This window comes from Saccopteryx leptura, chromosome 1 (genome assembly GCF_036850995.1).
Source record: "Saccopteryx leptura isolate mSacLep1 chromosome 1, mSacLep1_pri_phased_curated, whole genome shotgun sequence".
Taxonomy (NCBI): domain Eukaryota; kingdom Metazoa; phylum Chordata; class Mammalia; order Chiroptera; family Emballonuridae; genus Saccopteryx; species Saccopteryx leptura.
Window position 1 is genome coordinate 178,205,512 of NC_089503.1, and position 20,329 is coordinate 178,225,840.

Genomic DNA, 20,329 nt, shown 5'->3' on the forward strand with positions numbered 1-20,329 from the left:
GAGTTCTTTATACATTCTAGATTTTAGGCCTTTATCAGATATATGGTTTGAGAATAGTTTTACCTAGTCTGTAATTTATCTTTTCATTCTCCTAAGTTTTTTGAAGAGCAGAAGTTTTTAATTTTGATGAAGTCCAGTTTATCAGTATTTTCTTTTTTTGGATGGTGCTTTTGGTGTCAAGTCTAAGAGCTCTTTGCCTAGTCCTAGATCCCAAAGATTTTATTATTATTTCTGGTCTCTTTCACTGTGTGTCATAATAACTTGTTACAGAGTTACAGTGGTCAAGCGGAGGGACACACAGTCATAATAACTGGAAAAATTTACATTTTTACTATGTTGAGTCTTCCAATCCATGAATATGATATGTCTTTCCATTTATTTAGATCTCCTGTGATTTCTTTCATCAATATTTTATAGTTTTCATTGTATATGTCCTATACATGTTTTGTTAGATTTATAACTAAGTATTTAATTTTTGAAAAATAACAGGAAAGGGCAAGAGAGGCAACTATCCACAATACTAGCTATGGTAAAATAAGCATCATTTTGGAGATGAAACCTGTATACAGTGGCAATGCAAATGCAGGAACAAGTTATTATGACTGTGAGGATCTGGAACACCTTCCTGAAAAAAATAGAATATGTGTGGGGCCAGGCTGATGTTCAATTTCAGTGTAGACAAGAGGAGGGACTGAGGAAGTTGTGTGACAGAGGGCTTGATGTGCTCCCAGTCTTTGAGCCCAAGGTGTGTTGAGCTTTGCTGTGATACAGGGGATTGGAAAAGGAGACAAGCTTTGATTGTGGAGACTCTTGGATGCTCTGGTATAAAGTTTAGACTTCAATCTGCAGTAAATAGGGAGCTGTTTAGAATCTAAAAAGGAGAATAACATGATTGTGGTAATGGAGGAATATAATTCTGTTAATAGGGTCAAAGATAAATTAGAAAGTCAAGGATCAGAGGGAAGTAACTCAACTATGAAGCCTTTGCGTAGTTCAGGCGGGAATACAGAAATGCAAAGCTGGTCTCTTTCAAAAAGGTCATGACCATCTGAAGTGCAGTGAGTGGCAGGTAACTGTTGCTTTTCATAGAAATAGCATTTTCTTTTTGTGATTAGAGAGATTAAATTTGTCAGATATATAGAAGAATATAATTGGATTTTTGAAAACAAAAATGCACTGTTTTTACATACAGTCTTAGGCTCTTTTTAAGTAATAAATATAGGTTGTAATTTTCCATGAGTGATGCTTTTTAGCATAAATTGGTCTTTCAAAAATTTGTTTTATTGATTGATTTTTAGATAGAAGTCTGAGAGAGTAAGAGAAGGAGAAAGAGAAAGAGAGGGGAGAAATGGGAAGCCTCAACTCATAGTAGTTGCTTCCCGGTTGTGCCTTGACCAGGCAGGCCCAGGCTTTTGAACCAGTGACTTCAGCATTCCAGGTTGATGCTTTATCCACTGCGCCACCAGAGGTTAGGCAGCATAAATTGGTCTTATTTCAGGAGGCAGTCACTCTGAGTTATCTGTTTTGTCATTTAACATTTGTGTATTTTGAATATTGAATGAGTGCAGTATTTGTGAATAGGAGATCAATTTGAGAAAGTTCTGCCTCTATTCATAACCCTGAGCATGTGGATATCTGGAAACGAACCACATGAATGGGCAGACAAGCTTAAGTCCTTTTGGTGATAACTTGTCTATCTCAAGCATTTAAACCTTCAAATCCTGAATTGTAGCTTCTCTAAGCTTACAAGTGGAGATCTGTCCACTCATGTGATGAAGTCTGTGATATCAAAAAAACCTAAAACACACAAGTTACTCTGCAGGTGACTTGCTGTGGTCACCTGCTTCTGAAGAACCTGTTTTCTTGGGGACACTTTTTTTTTTTGTATTTTTTTGAAGTGAGAACCGGGGAGGCAGACAGACAGACTCCCGCATGTGCTCCACCAGGATCCACCCAGCATGCCCACTAGGGGGCAACGCTCTGCCCATCTGGGGTGTTGCTCCATTGCAACCAAAGCCATTCTAGTGCCAAGGCAGAAGCTATGGAGCCATCCTCAGTGCCCGGGCCAACTTTGCTCCAATGTACCCCTAGCTGTGGGAGGGGAAGAGAGAGACAGAGAGAAAGGAGAGGGGGCAGTGTGGAGAAGCAGATGGGTGCTTCTCCTGTGTGCCCTGGCCGGGAAATGAACCTGGGACTTCTGCACGCCAGGCCGATGCTCTACCGCTGAGCCAACTGGCTAGGGCCTCTTGGGGACACTTTTATTTGCACTTTTAATTCATCCTGGTGTTATGGTATCACTTAATGTTCTCAGTTTTCTATTCTCTGTGCTTTTATTTTTTATTTATTTATTTTTGTATTTTTCTGAAGTTAGAAGTGGGGAGGCAGTCAGACAGACTCCCACATGCCCCCTACCGGGTCCACCCAGCAAGCCCACCAGGGAAGAGAGAGATAAAGAAGAAAAAGAGGGGGTAGGGTGGAGAAGCAGATGGGCACTTCTGTGTGCCCTGATCGGGAATTGAACCTGGGACTTCCACATGCCGGGCCGACGCTCTACCACTGAGTCAACCATCCAGGGCCTATTCTCTGTGCTTTTAAATAGGAAGTAGGCAGAGATGTCTTTGACTTACCAGAACTTCATTTTTAAAATACTTGAGATAACACAGTGATGGCACGCCAAAAAAGTATTTTCTGCCATGGGGTTGTGGTTGTTTATATGTCAAGAATTTAGTTAGTACTCTCTTTACCTTCCTAAGCTAACAAGTACTGTGAAATTATCTCCATTTTCAGTCTTAAAAAAGAGAAAGGAATGTGTGCAGAACATCATCAACCCCGATGGAGAAATTACTCATGTGAAGGATGAGTCCTCTCCCAGCAGTCTGTCCTCGTAACCTCTAGTGAGTCCCTTGTCACATTCCCCTTCTTACATGTGCAAGTTCTTTATTCTGGTTTGATTGAACAGCAGAATCTTAGCTGCAGACTGTCATTGTTCTCTTTGGTCTAGTTTGAATAGTGAACACGAAGCAGAACATGCTGTGAGGTGAGAAGTGATAGCACTGAATGTCAAAAGGTCAGTCCCTCAATGATAGTGTGACCTGGTGAGAAAATGTAATATGCCACGTTTGCACATTGAGATCAACGATGCTTTATTCTTCATTTTTATTTTTATTGCATTTAATGAGTGTCTCCTTTCATCCCAGTGCCTGTTTATGTGCAAGTCTTTGTTTCAAAGGTGTTAATTCAGCAATTACCTATTAAGGCTTTTCATGACTGCAAAAGTGAGATGCTTAGAAATTCACTTGCATTAGAACATTAATTTTGATCTTGTGTATTTTATTGAGGGCCCCAGAGAGCAAAAATGGGGTCAAATTTGAGGCTGACTAATCTAGAGACCTTTTGTAGCCCTCCGTCAGGATATCTCTTTCCTTCTAACTCCTCAATCTATCATGGTCTTCACTGTAGTTCTAAAATTGTACTATACTCAATAATTGCTTCCTCAATATTTGTTTTAAAATTTGTTTTGTTTTCTGTTTACTCCTTTTTTGGTCTTTCTGTACCAGAAGCAAGAGATCTGAAAGCCTGATTCTAGAAAGCCCTGGTTTCTTTGTCATAGAAATTGCTCAGACGTAGTGTGGTTATCGCATGCATCACATGGGTGTGTTGAAACCTTGTCTTTAATTTGATCTGAAGAGTCACTATATATTTTTAAATGAAAGAAAAATGGTGAAAATTGTATTTTAGTGACTTAAATTATATTTATTATACAGGTTTTTTGTTGAGAGGAATTGGATGTGGATTCTACTTCTATATATAGCATAATAAACAAAATTATTCAAGGTTTTAAATACACAATCACCAACATCTTTACCAACTAGAATAAAGTTCTGTAATTGCTAATACGTCAGAAATTCATTGAGGGAAATGTGATCAGGTTGCATTTGCAGTAGAAGATCATGTTCTATTGCCGTGTCACTGGTGACCTGGCTGAGGCCTGTAGAGTTCCCTGGGCGTGCCCGTTAAGGTATATTCTAGCCTGAGACATCATATCCAGTTGTTTTCTCTTTTAAAGGGTGTAATTTTTGTCTCTTTCTAGCACTTATGTCATCTGCCTTATATAATAGTATGCCTTTTACTTATCCATATCCCCATCAGACTGAAAGCTCTGGGGATACTCTTGCGCACTTTTGTGCACTTATTGAATATATTGCCTGGCACAGTCTATTACACTTAACAGCTGATCAATACGTGTGCTTGTGCACAGCATTGTTGAATTTTAAACCATTTCATTAAGGACCTTCAAATACTCTTAGACACTATTCAGTTGATATAATTTTAAAAAAAACCTCAAAAATAATTATTTAAAAATATTTTGAAAGAAAAAAGGAAGACAAGGACATACAAACTTGTGGAATTATAGAGTTGAGCTGGAAAGTGTTTTTTTTTTTTAATTTATTCATTTTAGAGAGAGGAGACAGAGAGAGAGAGAGAGAGAGAGAGAGAGAGAAGGGGGGAGGAGCAGAAAGCATCAACTCCCATATGTGCCTTGACTAGGCAAGCCCAGGGCTTCGAACTGGCAACCTCAGCATTCCAGGTTGACGCTTTATCCATTGCGCCACCACAGGTCAGGCATGAGCTGGAAAGTTTTTAAAAACTCACCTTGGCCAACTTCACACGTGACAGACGGAAAAGTTTGTGACTTGCCCCAAATAAAGAGGTGGGTTAAAGTACCCTAGAAAAAGTGTTTCACTCATTGGAACTGCTTTCACAATGAGAGTAGGTAAGGTAATTCATTATTCATTCAACAAATACTTACTATTTGTTATACACAAAATATGGTATTACGCCCCAGCCGTAAGATATAGACAAAGAGAGGTTAAAAATGTCTTTCTGAAAATGATCTTAAGTGGAAAGAATTAAAAATAAAGAAGATGGAACCTATTTCGAGATGGACAGAGCAACAGGATGGTGGCAGGGATGGCCGAGGTGGTCGGCATGGAGAATTGACAGGAGAAGGAGCTGACTGCAGCATGGAGACCCTGTTCCAGCCTTTGGTGCTGGGGCTGCTGTGACTTTAAAGCTCCTTTGATACTTGATAGTTCCTGTACAAACATTTCTCAGAAAAAGAATTGGGTGTATGATGGTTTAAGTAGGTCTTTAGGACTTAGTCTACTACCTATGTAAAACAACACCTTGCAATACAGTTTTTAATAGCTTTAGTTTTTTTTAAAAACAGGCTTAATTTACTTTATTTTTCTTGTATTAAGTTATGCATTTTCGGTTTATTAGGAACAAAAGTATAAAGATCCAAACCAAGGACTGCTGCCATTAGAAATATATCATTTTATAACACAGAATGACCGAGGCTACTGCATTAGATGGCCTGTCTTCTGTCTGGGCCCTCAGATGCCTGCATCATGAAGTTCACTTTAATTTGGGATTGCTTTGAAAACAATAAGCTCCATGTAACATCTAACAGGTGTTCTGGTCCTTCAAAATTTCAGATGTTTGTGGTTGGGAACTCCATTGTTGACTAGAGTTAGTTCACTTTTTGGTGAGCAGACGGGTTAGGAAAGGAGAATTCATTGTAAAGGGCAGTCTCTTATCTCCCCTTTCATCTTCTTTCATTGTGCTTCACTGAGTGTTGGAGAGATGATGTTCCTGGAAATCAAAGTAAAAGTCAAAAACTCAAAGCATGTTTTCTCTTAATAGAAACTTCTTGTGAATAAATTCCATAGATTTAAAATTATGCCTCCTTTGGGAACCATAGGATTTGCTTGAAGTTAATAATTGCTATATTCCACATTGTGGGTTTTTTGTTGGTTTGTTATTGGGTTGTTTTTTTTTTGGGTACAGATGTAAAAATAGTCCTGATAGTATTTGCCTGATTTCCTTTGTTAGGACATCAGCTGAGCTTGGCCTAGTCACCATATGTCCTGCCTCGAGCTCCAGTTATGTTATAAAGTTAGGAGAATAACCACCTAGAGTTCAGCGAAAAGGATCAGCTAGCAGTTAATGAAACATGTACTTCAGTCAAGTATGTAACTTTATTTCTTTAATAAATTGGTACATTTTTGAAAATTACTTGGCAACTGGGGATATTTCACTAACATGTAGTAGGATTACTATTTAGTGAATCATTTTTGAAATATATGATAGGCCCTGGCCAAGCAGCTCAGTTGGTTAAATTGTCGTCTTTATGTGCCAAGGTTGTGGGTTCGATCCCTGGTCAAGGCACATATAAGAATCAACCAATGAATGCATAAGTAAGTGGAACAACAAAATGATGTTTCTCTCTCTTTTTCTCTATCCCTTCATTTCTCTCTGAAATCAATTTTTTTTTTTTGTATTTTTCTGAAACTGGAAACGGGGAGGCAGTCAGACAGACTCCCGCATGCGCCCGACCGGGATCCACCTGGCACACCCACCAGGGGGCGATGCTCTGCCCATCCAGGGCATCACTCTGTTGCGACCAGAGCCACTCTAGCGCCTGAGGCAGAGGCCATGGAGCCATCCCCAGCGCCCATGCCATCTTTGCTCCAATGGAGCCTTGGCTACGGGAGGGGAAGAGAGACAGAGAGGAAGGAGAGGGGGAGGGGTGGAAAAACAGATGGGCACTTCTTCTGTGTGCCCTGGCCGGGAATTGAACCCGGGACTTCTGCATGCTAGGCCGACGCTCTACCACTGAGCCAATTTTTTTTTTAAAGAAATATATGGCAGGATTTTGGAGTCTTAGCAATTTATCATTTGGCAGCAAAGACTAGTTTTCAAAATTCTTAGTACCATCATATATGAGTACCCTTCCATGAGGATGGGTCGGGGCATGTGGTAGAGATGAACATGTGTGTGGTCTTGATACTGTGTCTGCTTGGCTCAATAAAATAGTGAACATTCTTTTTCTTTTTTTTTTCTTATTTCTTTCTGTGGTATTAGTCTTTTCTCCCTAAACATTCTATAAAGTACGTTTGTTTTTGAAATAGAATAAAGGGGACTTTTACTTGAAATTGGAAATATCAGTGTAGCTTACTGGACATGGTATACATTATTATTGAAGAGAGTACAGGTATTGTATTAACTGGCTTTTTATTCTGAACACAGGACATTTTAATGAGCTTGTAGTATTTTGTTTCATTAGAAATCTGTTAAAAAATCTCTTTGTTGTGTTGTGATGCTCCTGCCGTGGGTGCTGGTCCCAGATGCTATCATTAACACTGTGTTCTTTGTCTCAGAATGACATCAGTGATTACTCATTGTAGGGCCAGTTTCCAAAACACAGTCCTCCCGCTTCCTCCAGCAGTCATTTGTAGTTTCTGCCCTATGGGGTGAGTCTTTATCTTTCATTAAAAGAGTCTGGTATTAGCTGCTTTGAAGACATGAAAGAAAAATAACAATGTTACTTGTCTGGGAATAAACTGAAAATTGAATATTGAGACCAAATAGTGCCTGTATCTGAGGTTAACCTCCATTTATTTTAACAGCTGTATTTAGATGAAGTTTGTCCTGCTTATTTTTAAAAGAGCTTGATGAATGTGAACAATAATTAAGAAAGCATCCTTTGCAAAATGGAGTGGTCTTGAAATTCATGGAAACCTGCCATTCTGGATCACAGGCTAGCAGGAAAGGCCAGCGCATAAATAGCCAAGCCCAGTCCATTATTCTGTGCTGTGCACAGGGGGAGGTTGGGTTGGGGATAATGATTAAATAAAACAAGTCACATTCAAGCTTGGCTGGCCTGTGACCCATTATTTCTAAATCAAAATATTCGCCATTCCGTTCAGGACATGAGGCAGGCACCATGCCAAATGCTAAGGAAATAGAGGTGAGTGTGACATACCCCCTGTTCTCAAGAGCAGGGATTTGTAGAAGACAGACACATAAGCAGATGATTGAAATCCAACAAGTAGAGCTGTGAATGGGCCGCTGGTGGAAGGAGGCAAGAGAGAGAAGACTCTCAATCGGGGAAGAGAGGGCCAGCACAGATCTCACAGGAATGACACTTGAGTTTAGGACAAGGACTGGGAATTTAGTAAGCCATTCATGGGTGGGCTGAGGTCTGGTTTCAGACAGAGAAACCTGATCTATGAAAATTTAGGGTGTGATAAGGAATAAAATATATAGCATTCTCAGGAAAAGTGGAGTAGTGTGCAACACGATGAAGCCCGAAAGGCAGCAGGGTGTGAAACACATATTGGGGGATGCAGAGTCGTTCAAGAGTGTCTTAGAACTAATAGTTAGCTGAAAGAAACAGAGACCCAACTGCTGTGGTGTACATGCAGACATTTATACTGTTATATAAAAGCCTGGAGTGAGTATTCCAGGGCTGGACTTGCAGCCTGAAAGGTCCTCAGAGGTTTGACTCAGTTTGTCTTTTGGCTGTGCTGCACCTGGCTTTCATCATTAAAGTCCTGCCTGGTTCAGAGTGGCTGTTGGAACATCAGCTGTTATTCCTGCATTGGGAAAGGAGGGAGAAAGGTAGAAAAGCCAAAGAGGGCACATACCGCATGTGTGTAAGTAAACTCCCTCTGAAGTTTCACACAAGACTTCTATTTAACACATTTTTTTTAAAAGTAAAGTTCTCTTATTATGGAAAAAGGGAGAGTGGGTGTTGAGAGTAACTAATTGGTGTTCTTTGTCACCTGGTGGGACAGAAGACTTGTGGGGTGAGAGAGGTGTTGAAATCAGCATGAAATTAACAGAAGCAGTCAGTCCACATTTTTGTTTCTTTGTTTTATGCTTCCCATCACTGACATTCTTCAGTAGGCATAAGTCATAGTTCTAGGTTGACTCATTTGACCTCCGGGTGAAGTGGGCCATATCCCACGTGATACCTGCACGGATAACTCCCCGATGGGATTTAATGTAGGCATCTGTCTCTCTGAGTCTTCAGTGCATTTCAGGTGCAGGATAGAGTTGAATTATATCTCCTGTGACTATTTAGAGCAGTGATTTTCAACCTTTTTTGAGCCACGGCACATTTTTTACATTTACAAAATCCTGGGGCACACCACCTACCAAAATGACACAAAATGACACTCTAACACATATTATATTATACATATAGTTAATAATATAGTTTCTAAATGTATTTATACTCACTTAGTGTGAAACCTGGGCCTGTTTCGATGAACACAAAAGGGATATCCTGGCAGGAATGGTAGAAAGACACACACGAAGCTCTTCCTCAACAGTTCTCAGTCTCTCTCTGTTTTTAGTTTTTATCGCAGTCAAGCTTGAGAAGCTCAGCTCACATAGATATGTGGTTGAAAACGGGAGCAATGTCAAAATAGCTTTGTTGGCCAGAATGGGGAACTCCTTGGCAACAGATAACTAAAAACTGTCCAAAGGAAGATCAGCAAACTTTAGCTTTAAAGTTAGATAACATTGTGACGCATTGTATATCACCCTCTGCGGGGGCCTCTTTTAAAAAGAAAAAGGTCAACTATCTATATACACCATCAGGATAGACATAACCAGCTGAGGCTGAGGTTTCATCTAGTGGTGGCAACATTTACCTCTAGTCCTGACCAGGATTAGAAATTGGGACCATGGGGAGGAGTAGCAGCTTCAACTACTCACAGCGGCCACACAATGACAAGTGTGCGGCAGCCCGAGTGGGGACCTTCCTGGGTGTGGATGAGAGGCGGCCTACTATTGGTTCATTGCTAGTGGTCGGGATGAATCCTAGAAGGTGATTGGTCAGTGAGTGTTCCCTGTGCCTCTACTCTTCCTGTCGCTGATAGCTGGAGGGAATGTGAGGGGAATGTTTATGTTTGGATGGAGGCGGCTGGCGGCTGGCTGGATAAATAGCCTCCGCAGGCCGAATCCTGCAGGCGGGCCGTAGTTTGGGGACCCATGTTTAATTTCCCCACGGCACACCTGACCATGTCTCACGGCACACTGGTTGAAAAACACTGATTTAGAGAACCTCTACTTGGAAAAAACTCTTATCATTTGGCTTTTAAGCTAATTTTTGTCCTTTGAATGGTCTTCAAGATAGCACCCATGATGTCTTCTGCTTCTTTTTTTATTTTTTGTCTTACATTGAATTTTGGAAAAATAAACTAGAAGGCAGAGTTCTGTTCAGCTACTTTTGCCCCTTAAATTTCTCCTCTATTGTATATTTAAAGTAATTATTTGTAAAATTTTATAGTGCTTTGGTTTATATACTTGGTTACTGATAATATACAGGCATTTTCAGTACCACTTACTGTTCTTGTACTCCCTTTTCTTTAAAAGTTAATTATTAGGATTAAATAGTTATTGTTATTCATCTCTTAGGAATTTATATTGTGAACTACATTGTGATGATAGTGAGGTAGATCAATATATCAATGATCATGACATTATAACTATTAGCTTACAAATTCTTACCAGAAAGAAATCTTGTTATGGAAGAGGTACGTGTATTTGACCAGTGTTGGGAAATAATAGTATTTCATTATTATTTTAGGAATAAAAGAACCCAACTTTTATTTTTTATTTTTTAAATTTTATTTATTTATTTATTTATTTATTTGTATTTTTTCGAAGTTAGAAGTGGAGAGGCAGTCAGACAGACTGCTGCATGCACCCGACCGGGATCCACCCAGCATGCCCTCCAGGGGGCAATGCTTTGCTCATCTGGGGTGTTACTCTATTGCAACCAGAGCCATTCTAGCACCTGAGGCAGAGGCCATGGATCCATCCTCAGCGCCCAGGCCAACTTTGCTCCAATGGAGCCTTGGCTACAGGAGGGGAAGAGAGAGATAGAGAAGAAGGAAAGGGGGAAGGGTGGAGAAGCAGATGGGCACTTCTGTGTGCTGTGACCGGAAATTGAACCCAGAACTTCCATACGCCAGGCCGACTGGCCAGGGCCAAAAGAACCCAATTTTTAAAGCAGTCATGTTTTTACTATATACGCAAATGAACTTGTGGCTGCATGCATGACAAAATGGATTTCTAAGTTGCTTCCTACTTAGCAGAATAGTATGGGTGTGGGGAGCCTTCTGTTGTCATCACTGTGCTAGCATAATCTGACACGTGGATTGAATTTAAGATGCACATGAAATGATTTCTATTGCAAAATGAAAAACTCCTTTAAATAAAAAAGGAAGATAATCAAGTCTCAATGCCAACCTGGATTTTGCATTCTATTAACCTACCTGGCTTTGAGATACTTTTGACATCTGGGGAATCTGCTTCCTGTGTCCCGTGTAAGCAGAATGGGACAGCAGGGAAATAGTTGGAAAGCCAACATACTGGTTTGTTTCCTTCTAATAGTAGCAGTTGTCCAATCGGAACATATTATAAGGAAGCGAACAATCAAATAATGTATTTATTTAAACCTAAGAATTATTAGAAAAATTAAAATAACATGATTTGGATTTCTGCTTGTCAATTTTAGCTTAATTTTACAGATGTGGCAAAGATGTTGGATTGTATTTGTGGGTTTTGTTGTTCTAAGATCTGCAGAGCAAACACGGAGTGGCTTATTTAATGCAGTTCAGCTTTCAGTGAGGCTAGTTCCTCACAAGATGTCGTCTGTGTGTTTATAGAAAAGCAGATGCCCAATAGGTTTTTGCAGTTTATTTTAATATGTTTTCCCACTGGAGTTAGAGTTTCTAAAGAAAACCATTTCCTTTCTTGTTAAAACAAAGGAGTCTTAAGGCTTTTGACTGAATTTTGGAGTCAGTTAGTGGTGTGATTTTTATTGTTTTATTCTAAATATATTGCCGTGTGTATATGTTTCTTTCCCCCCCTTATTTGTTGAAAGGAATGAGGTCTAATCAGGCTGATTGGTTTTATGCCCTTGACCTTTAAAAATGTGTTACCTAATTAATTGAAGCAGTGTGACTTTGCTGTAAAAGATGGTTTAAATCACATGGATGTGCCTGGCTAACTAGTTTTATTTACTATATATCAAAGCTATTCTGCTTCTCATTAATATTCTGTATTTCCTTCTCTGTGATTAAAGACACTAAGACAACAAAGTTAATGGCTTCTCTCTGAAAGCCAATGTGGTGTTTTGATGTATTCTTCGTTTAAGATAAAGAACAATGTTTAGTGCTTAACAGGTAACTAGTGGTTCTTTTCACTAGCTTACAAGGGCAAAGAGACATCATAGAGTTACATGTCATCTGCCTCTGCAAGGGACCAATGAAGATAAAACTGCTGTTCTGTTCTGAACCCATTGGGTGTGATGTTTGATACTGTGGCAAATTTAACCTATTGATTTCTTTGTTATAGCCTGATTTTTAAAGATATAGCAGTTAAATAAGTGGCCTCAATGTAATGTTAAATAAATGGTCTCAAAGTGAGAAGTTATGTTAGTTGTACTATAATGGTAAGTATGTATAGGATGGCCTGGTGTTTAGCAGAACTTTTGGGGGGTATGTGTGCATGTATGTGTGGGTGCCTGTACCTGTGTGTGTGTGTGTGTGTGTGTGTGTGTGTGTGTTGCAGTCTCAAGGTGCTTTACACAAAGGTTTACAGTTTGTTCTTACTTAAAGCACATGGAGGCTCATCTAGGTCATCTTCTCTCCATCTGAGTCCTTTTCACGCTCTCCCTGAGTGGTAGGTGTTATTTGATAAGTGCTACTTGTACAGAACTCATGGGTTTTATCTCATCAAGAAATAGTTACTTTTGCTCTGATCTGTGACCTCAGAGCACATCCCTGTTCACATTATGGGACAACTCTCCTGTGAAAATGTGCTAAAACCCTATGGCTCTTTCCTCTCAGGTATATTTTCCCTCTTGATGTTGTGCCATAGCTCAATAATTCTCCTATTTTTATAAAATGATTTTTTTGTCTGTGTTTTATTTTTGATATCTTCCGCTGCTATGTCTTCAAGTTCACTAATCTTTTTCCTGCACCGTCTTACCTGCCATGGATCTCACCCAGAGCATTTTTCATCTCAGGCATTTTGTTTTCATCTCTAGAACTTTGATTTGGGTCTTTTTTGTATTTTTCATGTCCCCGACTTTTGAACATATGAAATACAGTTATAACAACTCTTAATGTCCTTGTTTATTCATTCTAACATCTGTTTCAATTCTGGGTCAGTTTTAATGGTATTATTCCATTTCTATTTATGCCCAATAATGTTTGGTTGAATACTAGATACTGTTATTTTACCTTTTTTGGGTGCTGGATATTTTTTCATTCCCTAAAATCATTCTTAAGCTTTTTGTCTGAAACACAATTAAGTTCCTTAGAAATAGTTTGATTTGGGGAGTCTTTCTTTTCAGATTTGCTTGGTGGTACCAGAGCAGTATTTAATAGGAGTAAGTTACTGCAGCAAGACTCTCGGAATCCACTATCCAATGCCCTATGACCCTGGTTGGCAAATCGTGGCTCGTGAGCCACATGAGGCTCTTTGGTCCCTTGAGTGTGGCTCTTCCACAAAATACCACGTGCGGGCGCTACCTCGATAAGGAATGTACCTACCTATCTAGTTTAAGTTTAAAAAATTTGGCTCTCAAAAGAAATTTCAATTGTTGTACTGATGATATTTGGCTCTGTTGACTAATGAGTTTGCCGACCACTGCCCTTTGAGATTTCTTCTCTGGCCACCTAATTGTTACTTCAAATCCTTTTACTTGGTTTTGCCCTCAGGCAGAACATATGCTGATCAGGTACTCTTGAATACTTAGGATTGACCAGTGGCAGATTATAGAGTTCTCTCTCTGTATAGTTCTTTGCTCTACGGCAGGGGTCCCCAAACTTTTTACACAGGGGGCCAGTTCACTGTCCCTCAGGCTGTTGGAGGGCCGTACTATAAAAAAAAACTATGAACAAATCCCTATGCACACTGCACATATCTTATTTTAAAGTAAAAAGACAAAACGGGAACAAATACAATATTTAAAATAAAGAACAAGTAAATTTAAATCAACAAACTGACCAGTATTTCAATGGGAACTATGCTCCTCTCACTGACCACCAATGAAAGAGGTGCCCCTTCCAGAAGTGCAGCGGGGGCCGGATAAATGGCCTCAGGGGGCCGCATGTGGCCCACGGGCCATAGTTTGGGGACCCCTGCTCTATAGTTTGCTAACCATAAACTCTAGCCTTCTTGGTCCTCCTGTATGCTCAACTTCATCTCCTTGACCCAGGGATCCACTAGGCTTTGCCTCCTTGTGCTGTAGCCTGGAAACTCCCCACATCAATAAGCTGGAGCAATCTTTTTGTTCCTTTTCCATCTCAGTCATCACTGGCCTTTGTTTCCTATGTTTCAATGAATGAAAACTTTTTTATATGCTGTCCAGACTCTTGGTTGTTTTTTGTAGATGGGTAAATCTCATTTCTGTTACTCCATCTTGACTGGTAGCTGAAGTTTCTCTAAGTTCTGAAGCCATTCCTGTCAGAGCCTATGTGAATTTAGTGCCTTTTCCTCCTCTTGTAATTGGATTTCTGTTATTAGTGGTATAAATTTAAGTTTAAGGTCCCACCATGAAAAACTGCATAGCATCCCCAAGAAAAACAATTGCTGTGTTGCCTCGTGGACGTCTCTTTCTTTTGTGGATTCCTAAGTGGTTGTACCGGAAGTGCTATGAGGATGGCCACATAAATGCCTGTTGATGATGATTCAGCACAGAGTAGGCAGTCTGAAGAAGAGCAAAATGAGGTGGCCATTTCTAAGCAAATATGTTTCTCCCCACAGCCCCCTTTTAAAAAAGGTTCAAGTATGAGCCCATAGGGAGCTCACTGTTTATGGGAGAAACACGCATGCAGTAGAAAACCACATAATAAACTATGACTTTCTAGTTAAAGACTTTTAGGAGCCAGAGACATACTCTTTCACTCCTGGTGCCATTTTAAGAAAAGCAGAACAATACCATTCTGGTGCTCTTTTGTACTTTGGATTTCTTGGTGAAAACAAAGTTATGCATTTTATCATCTGTCAATAAGTCATCAAAGAGCAAAATAAAAATACGCCAAACATTTCTTTTTATTGAGACTGGCTTTATTCCCCAAATGACACGTTTTATTAATTTATCTAGTATGTAGCCACCTAAATAGAATTTGCTATTTGTTTATATACTTTTTGAAATTGGTGATGGGGTTTATTATGTTTAACATGTGGAGAACAACTCTAAGCCTTAAATTTTAAGATATGCTTCCCTTTAGCAACAATTCTAATGGAAAAATGGGATTGTTTCTTTTCATTAAATTTCTTCTATTACAAAACATCTGTGAGAAAGTTTGGTCTGCATTGGTACTTTTCCCTATGCTTTAGAAAGCAGAATTATTTCTGTAAAAATATATTATTGAAACATTGCTATTCTTTAAGTTAGCATTAAATGAAATAGTTTCTTTTGCAGGTATATTTGAAAAAGTACATTATGATATCTTGCTATTTTCTTTGTTTTGTCTTTTGATACAAAATAAAAAAAGATTACTTCTTAAAACTTAAGTGTTCAAAGCACATATGTTTCATGATGTAGGCTTTTCAGTTGCTTTGTCTTACGTATCACATGAAGGAAGAAAAACTACCCCTCTTGCTCTCATCCCACTTTTGGTAACGAGCAATATGTCTTGTCATTTACTTCCTTATTGAAACTGAGTTATTTAGCGAACTTAGGAGACTCTGGTAAAGAATTAGTTTGGGAGAAATCAGACTAATCCTAATATAATTATAACAGAATCAGAAATTTAGCATACAGTTATTAGAACACGTGGCCACTTTTAAATATCTTTTTTAAATGGACAAATATTGAAATATTTTTTGGCACCATTCAGTAGAAATCCTAGAGAAAACAGCTCAAATTTTGGCAGCAACAAGAAAATAGGGATTGCCTCCCCTTTCTGCCTGGTAATTTGTCTTATCTTTTGAGGAATTTAGGGATGCTCATAACCTACAGTCCAGCCTCAATCCCAGAATGACTTAGCACTTAGCAGCTTTAAGTGTGTAGAGAGTATGCCGCCCACTCAATCCAGGGTAAACACCCCCATTGAAAACAACAGAATGTCTTGCAAAGTTTAGTATAATACAAGTGATATTTTTCCAAAAGTAATTTCTGTGCAATTTGTGTAAATTAACTGGTCATTAAGCAGCTCTCGAAAGTCCATCATAAGCTGCTTCTTGTTTTAGCTGTAAACCGAGCTGACCTATTGCTAACTAAACTGTTTACCCACGTGGTAAAATAATGTGGGAAAAAGATCTGTCATTGGTCCACTCAGATAGTGATATTGCATAAGCTAGCTGGGAGCTGCAAAGAGATGTTCACTGTTCTGTGACTACTGGGCACTCACCCTTGTCAACCGGAGCCCAGGAGTAAGCATAATACAGTTTAGTCATGAGCTGCGTAGAGACGTTATGACGTGAGTTAAACCAATGCCCTTGATTGAGAGGAGCCTTTATGAAGAAATGATAGCTGTCCATCTTCACTAGACTTCTTTCTGAGCTGAGATATTGAGAAGAAAAACATTAAGGCAAAAGCAAAAGACTGTTCAGACTGTACTGGATTCTGTCACCTTAGGCATTTCTGGGTCGTGTGGCGTGGAAAGCACCACTGCTTGTCCAGTGTGGCTTTTTTTAGCCACATTGGGTTGCCCGTGGGTTGCCTTCAACATCATTTGGTCCTCAGTCAAAACAAGAGTGCATTTAACTTAGTTGCCCTTACATAAGTGTAACACTGGTAGAAGTGGTTGCTATGACATCCTTTATAGAGTATCCATGGTGATATTGCCTGGATTCTCTTCACTAAGAGAAATAAATGTATGTGAGTTATCTTCTTTGGAGGATGAAACTTCTTAATGAGCTATGAAGGGGAGTGAGAAATCCTCAGGCATTTATGCAAGTACCGTGCTTTGCTCAAATACTGTGGGCGGGTCAAGGGCTTTGGTAAGGCTCCATGTCATATCTGTTGTGTTTTGTATTTGTTTCTCTTTGTTAGAGGATTTAGTGACTTGTTTCATAGAAAATAAAATGGAAACATTTTAATGAAGGGTTCTGAATTATATTTAAAATGATCTAAAATTCTATTTTAATTTCCGTAATTTAGAACAGTGGTTCTCAACCTGTGGGTCGCGACCCCTGTGTTTTGGTTGTTCGCCCCCCGCTGGGGTTGCGACCCACAGGTTGAGAACCGCTGATTTAGAAGCTTTACATGGAATTGTATAGTTTAGAAGAAGAAGGGACCTAAGATTTATCTGATGGGACTCTAATTTACAGATGAAGAGACTGAGTTGCCAAATGGTTAGCTGACTTGCCCAAGGCTACACTGTAGCTAGAGACTAAGCCAAGACAGAACCTGACTTAATCATCTGTTGACACATAACCCTTACTCACTGGCATGTAATTTGCAGTTTCCATTCATTCATCGCCAAAATCTGCCACTTCTGAGAGTTCATCTATCCTGGAGTGCGTGAACTTTGCTGAATGAGAAACAGTGTGGCCCTGTGTGGCCTACTGTGGTTGCAGCTAGAGCTCCTGCTTTTTCTGCCAAGCATTCTGCCTTCCTGCAGTACATGATGGGGAGTCCAGGGAGCTGAAAGAAGAGCCCTGCTCCTCCTGCGCCTTTGCTTATCTCTGCTTCTCCCTCCCTGCTTCCAGTTGGCATGTGGGCATCCTCAGTCAGGCGGGGCCTCTGCTTCCCACCTGAACAGCCCCTGGTGTGCACCTGCAGCCCCAGGAGTAATTTAATTTAGTGAAACAAGCAAACTTGGAGACCAGGAGGTCTATCATCAGAGCTTTGGTAGTGGAGAACTCAGAGGCTTCTCTTCATTTTCTGATGGGCTGGATGTGTGAGGCTGTTTAAATGCAGGTCAATAACTCTCCTGCAAGCAGGCAGGCAGTTAAGGATTTCTTGACCATACAGGGATTTCAGCTGCGGAGAGAGATTAAAAAAAATTCCTTTGATTCTTAAGACATATTAAATTTATTTTTTTCTAATAAAATCTGACTGGAAGGTTAAAAATAAATTTGTCAGATACCAATCGTGTTTTCCCTTGAGCTAACTTCAAACCTCAAATGAATGGCATACTGTGATTTGCCTGCTGTGCGCTACACCTTAGTGGGCCAGTGCAGCTGAATGGCAGGGATTCCATTTAGAAAAATCCTCCCATTCAGGCTGTTTCTAGGACTGTAACAGTATTCTTTGCCAGGTTCGGCATAATTTTGTCTTTGTAGTATGGTATAGAACCAGCCTCATAGGAAGGAATTTCCTTTATGAGATTTGTATTTAGGATGGATTAGTAATTCTCTTAGTTCATTCATCAGATTTTTATCAGTTACAGTCTGTGTCATGCACCATGCTGGGTTCTGGGAGATGATTAAGAAACTCCTTTTCTAGTATGAGAAAAGACAAATAAAATTATACCAATATACTGAGTACAGTTTTTTGACATGTGCGGAGTGTTAGAGCTGTGCAGGGCCCAGACGTAAATATGTCTGGAGTCAAGAAAGACGACACGAGAGAGAGTACACTAGAAGATGAGATGAACTGCCTGGGTGAGGCCCAGAGGCAAGGACCTTCTAAGAGAGGGACAAAGAGCAGGTTCAGGCCCTGGCTGGTTGGCTCAGAAGTAGAGCATTGGCCCGGAGTATGGAAGTCCGTGGTTGGATTCCCGGTCAGGGCACACAGGAGAAGTGACCATCTGCTTCTCCACTTCTCCCCTTTCTCTTTTTCTATCTCCTTCTCTTCCCCTCCCACAGCTGTGGCTCAATTGGTTTGAGCACATTGGCCCCAGTCACTGAGGATGGCTTTGTGGAGCCTCCACCTTAGGCACTAAGAATAGCTCAGTTGAGAGCATGGCCCCAGATGGGCAGAGCATTGGCTCCAGATGGAAATTGTCTGGTGGATCCTGGTCAGGGCACATGCAGGAGTCTCTCTCTCTCTGTCTCCCCTCCTCTCATTTGGAAAAGAAGAAGAAGAAAGAGAAGGACAAGAAGAAGAAGAAAAGAGCATGTGCAAAGCAGTGGATGCTAGAGACAGCATCGAGCAGTCCACTAGTGCCAGCTCAGTGTGCTCGCCTGTCACAGCTTGCTGGGGAGGAATAAAGCTAGCATTAGCTTTGCTGGTTGGGCTGTGCTGCACTGGGTAGTTTGAACTTCATCTTGCATGCAACAGGAGCTAGTGGAGGTTTTTAAGAAAGGGAGTGAAATCAGATTCTTGTTTGTCAAAAATACTTTAGTAGCTAAGTGGTAACTAATAAAGGATGTGGACACTGGAAGTGGGGAATCAGATAGGGAAGCTTTTTTTTTTTCTGAAGTTGGAAACGGGGAGGCAGTCAGACAGACTCCCGCATGTGCCCGACCAGGGTCCACCCGGCATGCCCACCAGGGGGCGATGCTCTGCTCATCTGGGGCGTCGCTCTGTTGTGACCAGAGCCATTCTAGCGCCTGAGGCAGAGGCCATAGAGCCATCCTCAGCGCCTGGGCCAACTTTGCTCCAATGGAGCCTCGGCTGCAGGAGGGGAAGAGAGAGACAGAGAGGAAGGAGAGGGGGGGAGGTGGAGAAGCAGATGGGCACTTCTCCTGTGTGCCCTGACCGGGAATCAAACCCAGGACTCCTGCACGCCAGGCCGACGCTCTACCACTGAGCCAACTGGCCAGGGCCCAGGGAAGCATTTCTAATGGAAGGTGTTTAAACAGCAGGCATTGACTGTGATGTCAGAATCGATTTGAGTGAAATTTTAGTGGAAGGCCTGGAGCTCAGTAAAGCAAGGGTTTGATAAGAGGGTAAACTCTATTTATTTATTTATTATTATATATTTTTACAGAGACAGAGAGAGAGTCAGAGAAAGGGCTAGATAGGGACAGAGAGACAGGAACTGAGAGAGATAAGAAGCATCAGTCATCAGTTTTTCGTTGCGACACCTTAGTTGTTCATTGATTGCTTTCTCATAAGAGGGTAAACTTTAGAGCAGGGGTCGGGAACCTATGGCTCGCCAGCCAGATGTGGCTCTTTTGATGGCTGCATCTGGCTCACAGACAAATCTTTAATAAAAAAAATTAATAACATTAAAAATATAAACATTCTCATGTATTACAATCCATTCATTTCCTACCACTCATGTTCATGGTTGCAGGTGGCTGGGGCCAATCACAGCTGTCCTCCGGGACAACACCAAATTTTTATTGGATAATGCGTAATGTACATGGGTCGTTGTATGGCTCTCACGGAATTACATTTTAAAATATGTGGCATTCATGGCTCTCAGCCAAAAAGGTTCCCGACCCCTGCTTTAGAGACTAGTGAAGGTTGATAGCATTAATTATGGGAGGGCATAATCCCTTGAGATTGTAACTAGGGCTATTTTCGGCAATACCTGCATTCTTAGCTAGCTTTCTCCCTCTCTGGCATAGCTTTTATGCCTTTGTATTGCAGTTGTCAGTACTTCCCTGAACT

At 40.5% G+C, this 20,329-nt stretch overlaps 1 protein-coding gene across 5 annotated transcripts in view; it reads left to right on the top strand.

Annotated features, from left to right (window-relative positions):
• SMYD3 (SET and MYND domain containing 3) overlaps positions 1 to 20,329 on the top strand; it is a 740,343-nt gene that overhangs the window by 411,237 nt on the left and 308,777 nt on the right. The window contains exon 1 of one of the 5 annotated variants that reach the window (XM_066381752.1): positions 7,714 to 7,813. The exons of the other annotated variants lie outside the window; for them this stretch is intronic. Coding sequence (XP_066237849.1) covers positions 7,790 to 7,813 — 24 coding nt within the window. The 5' untranslated portion in view covers positions 7,714 to 7,789. Of the gene's footprint in view, positions 1 to 7,713; positions 7,814 to 20,329 lie in introns of those variants that run through there. 5 annotated transcript variants of the gene reach the window in all.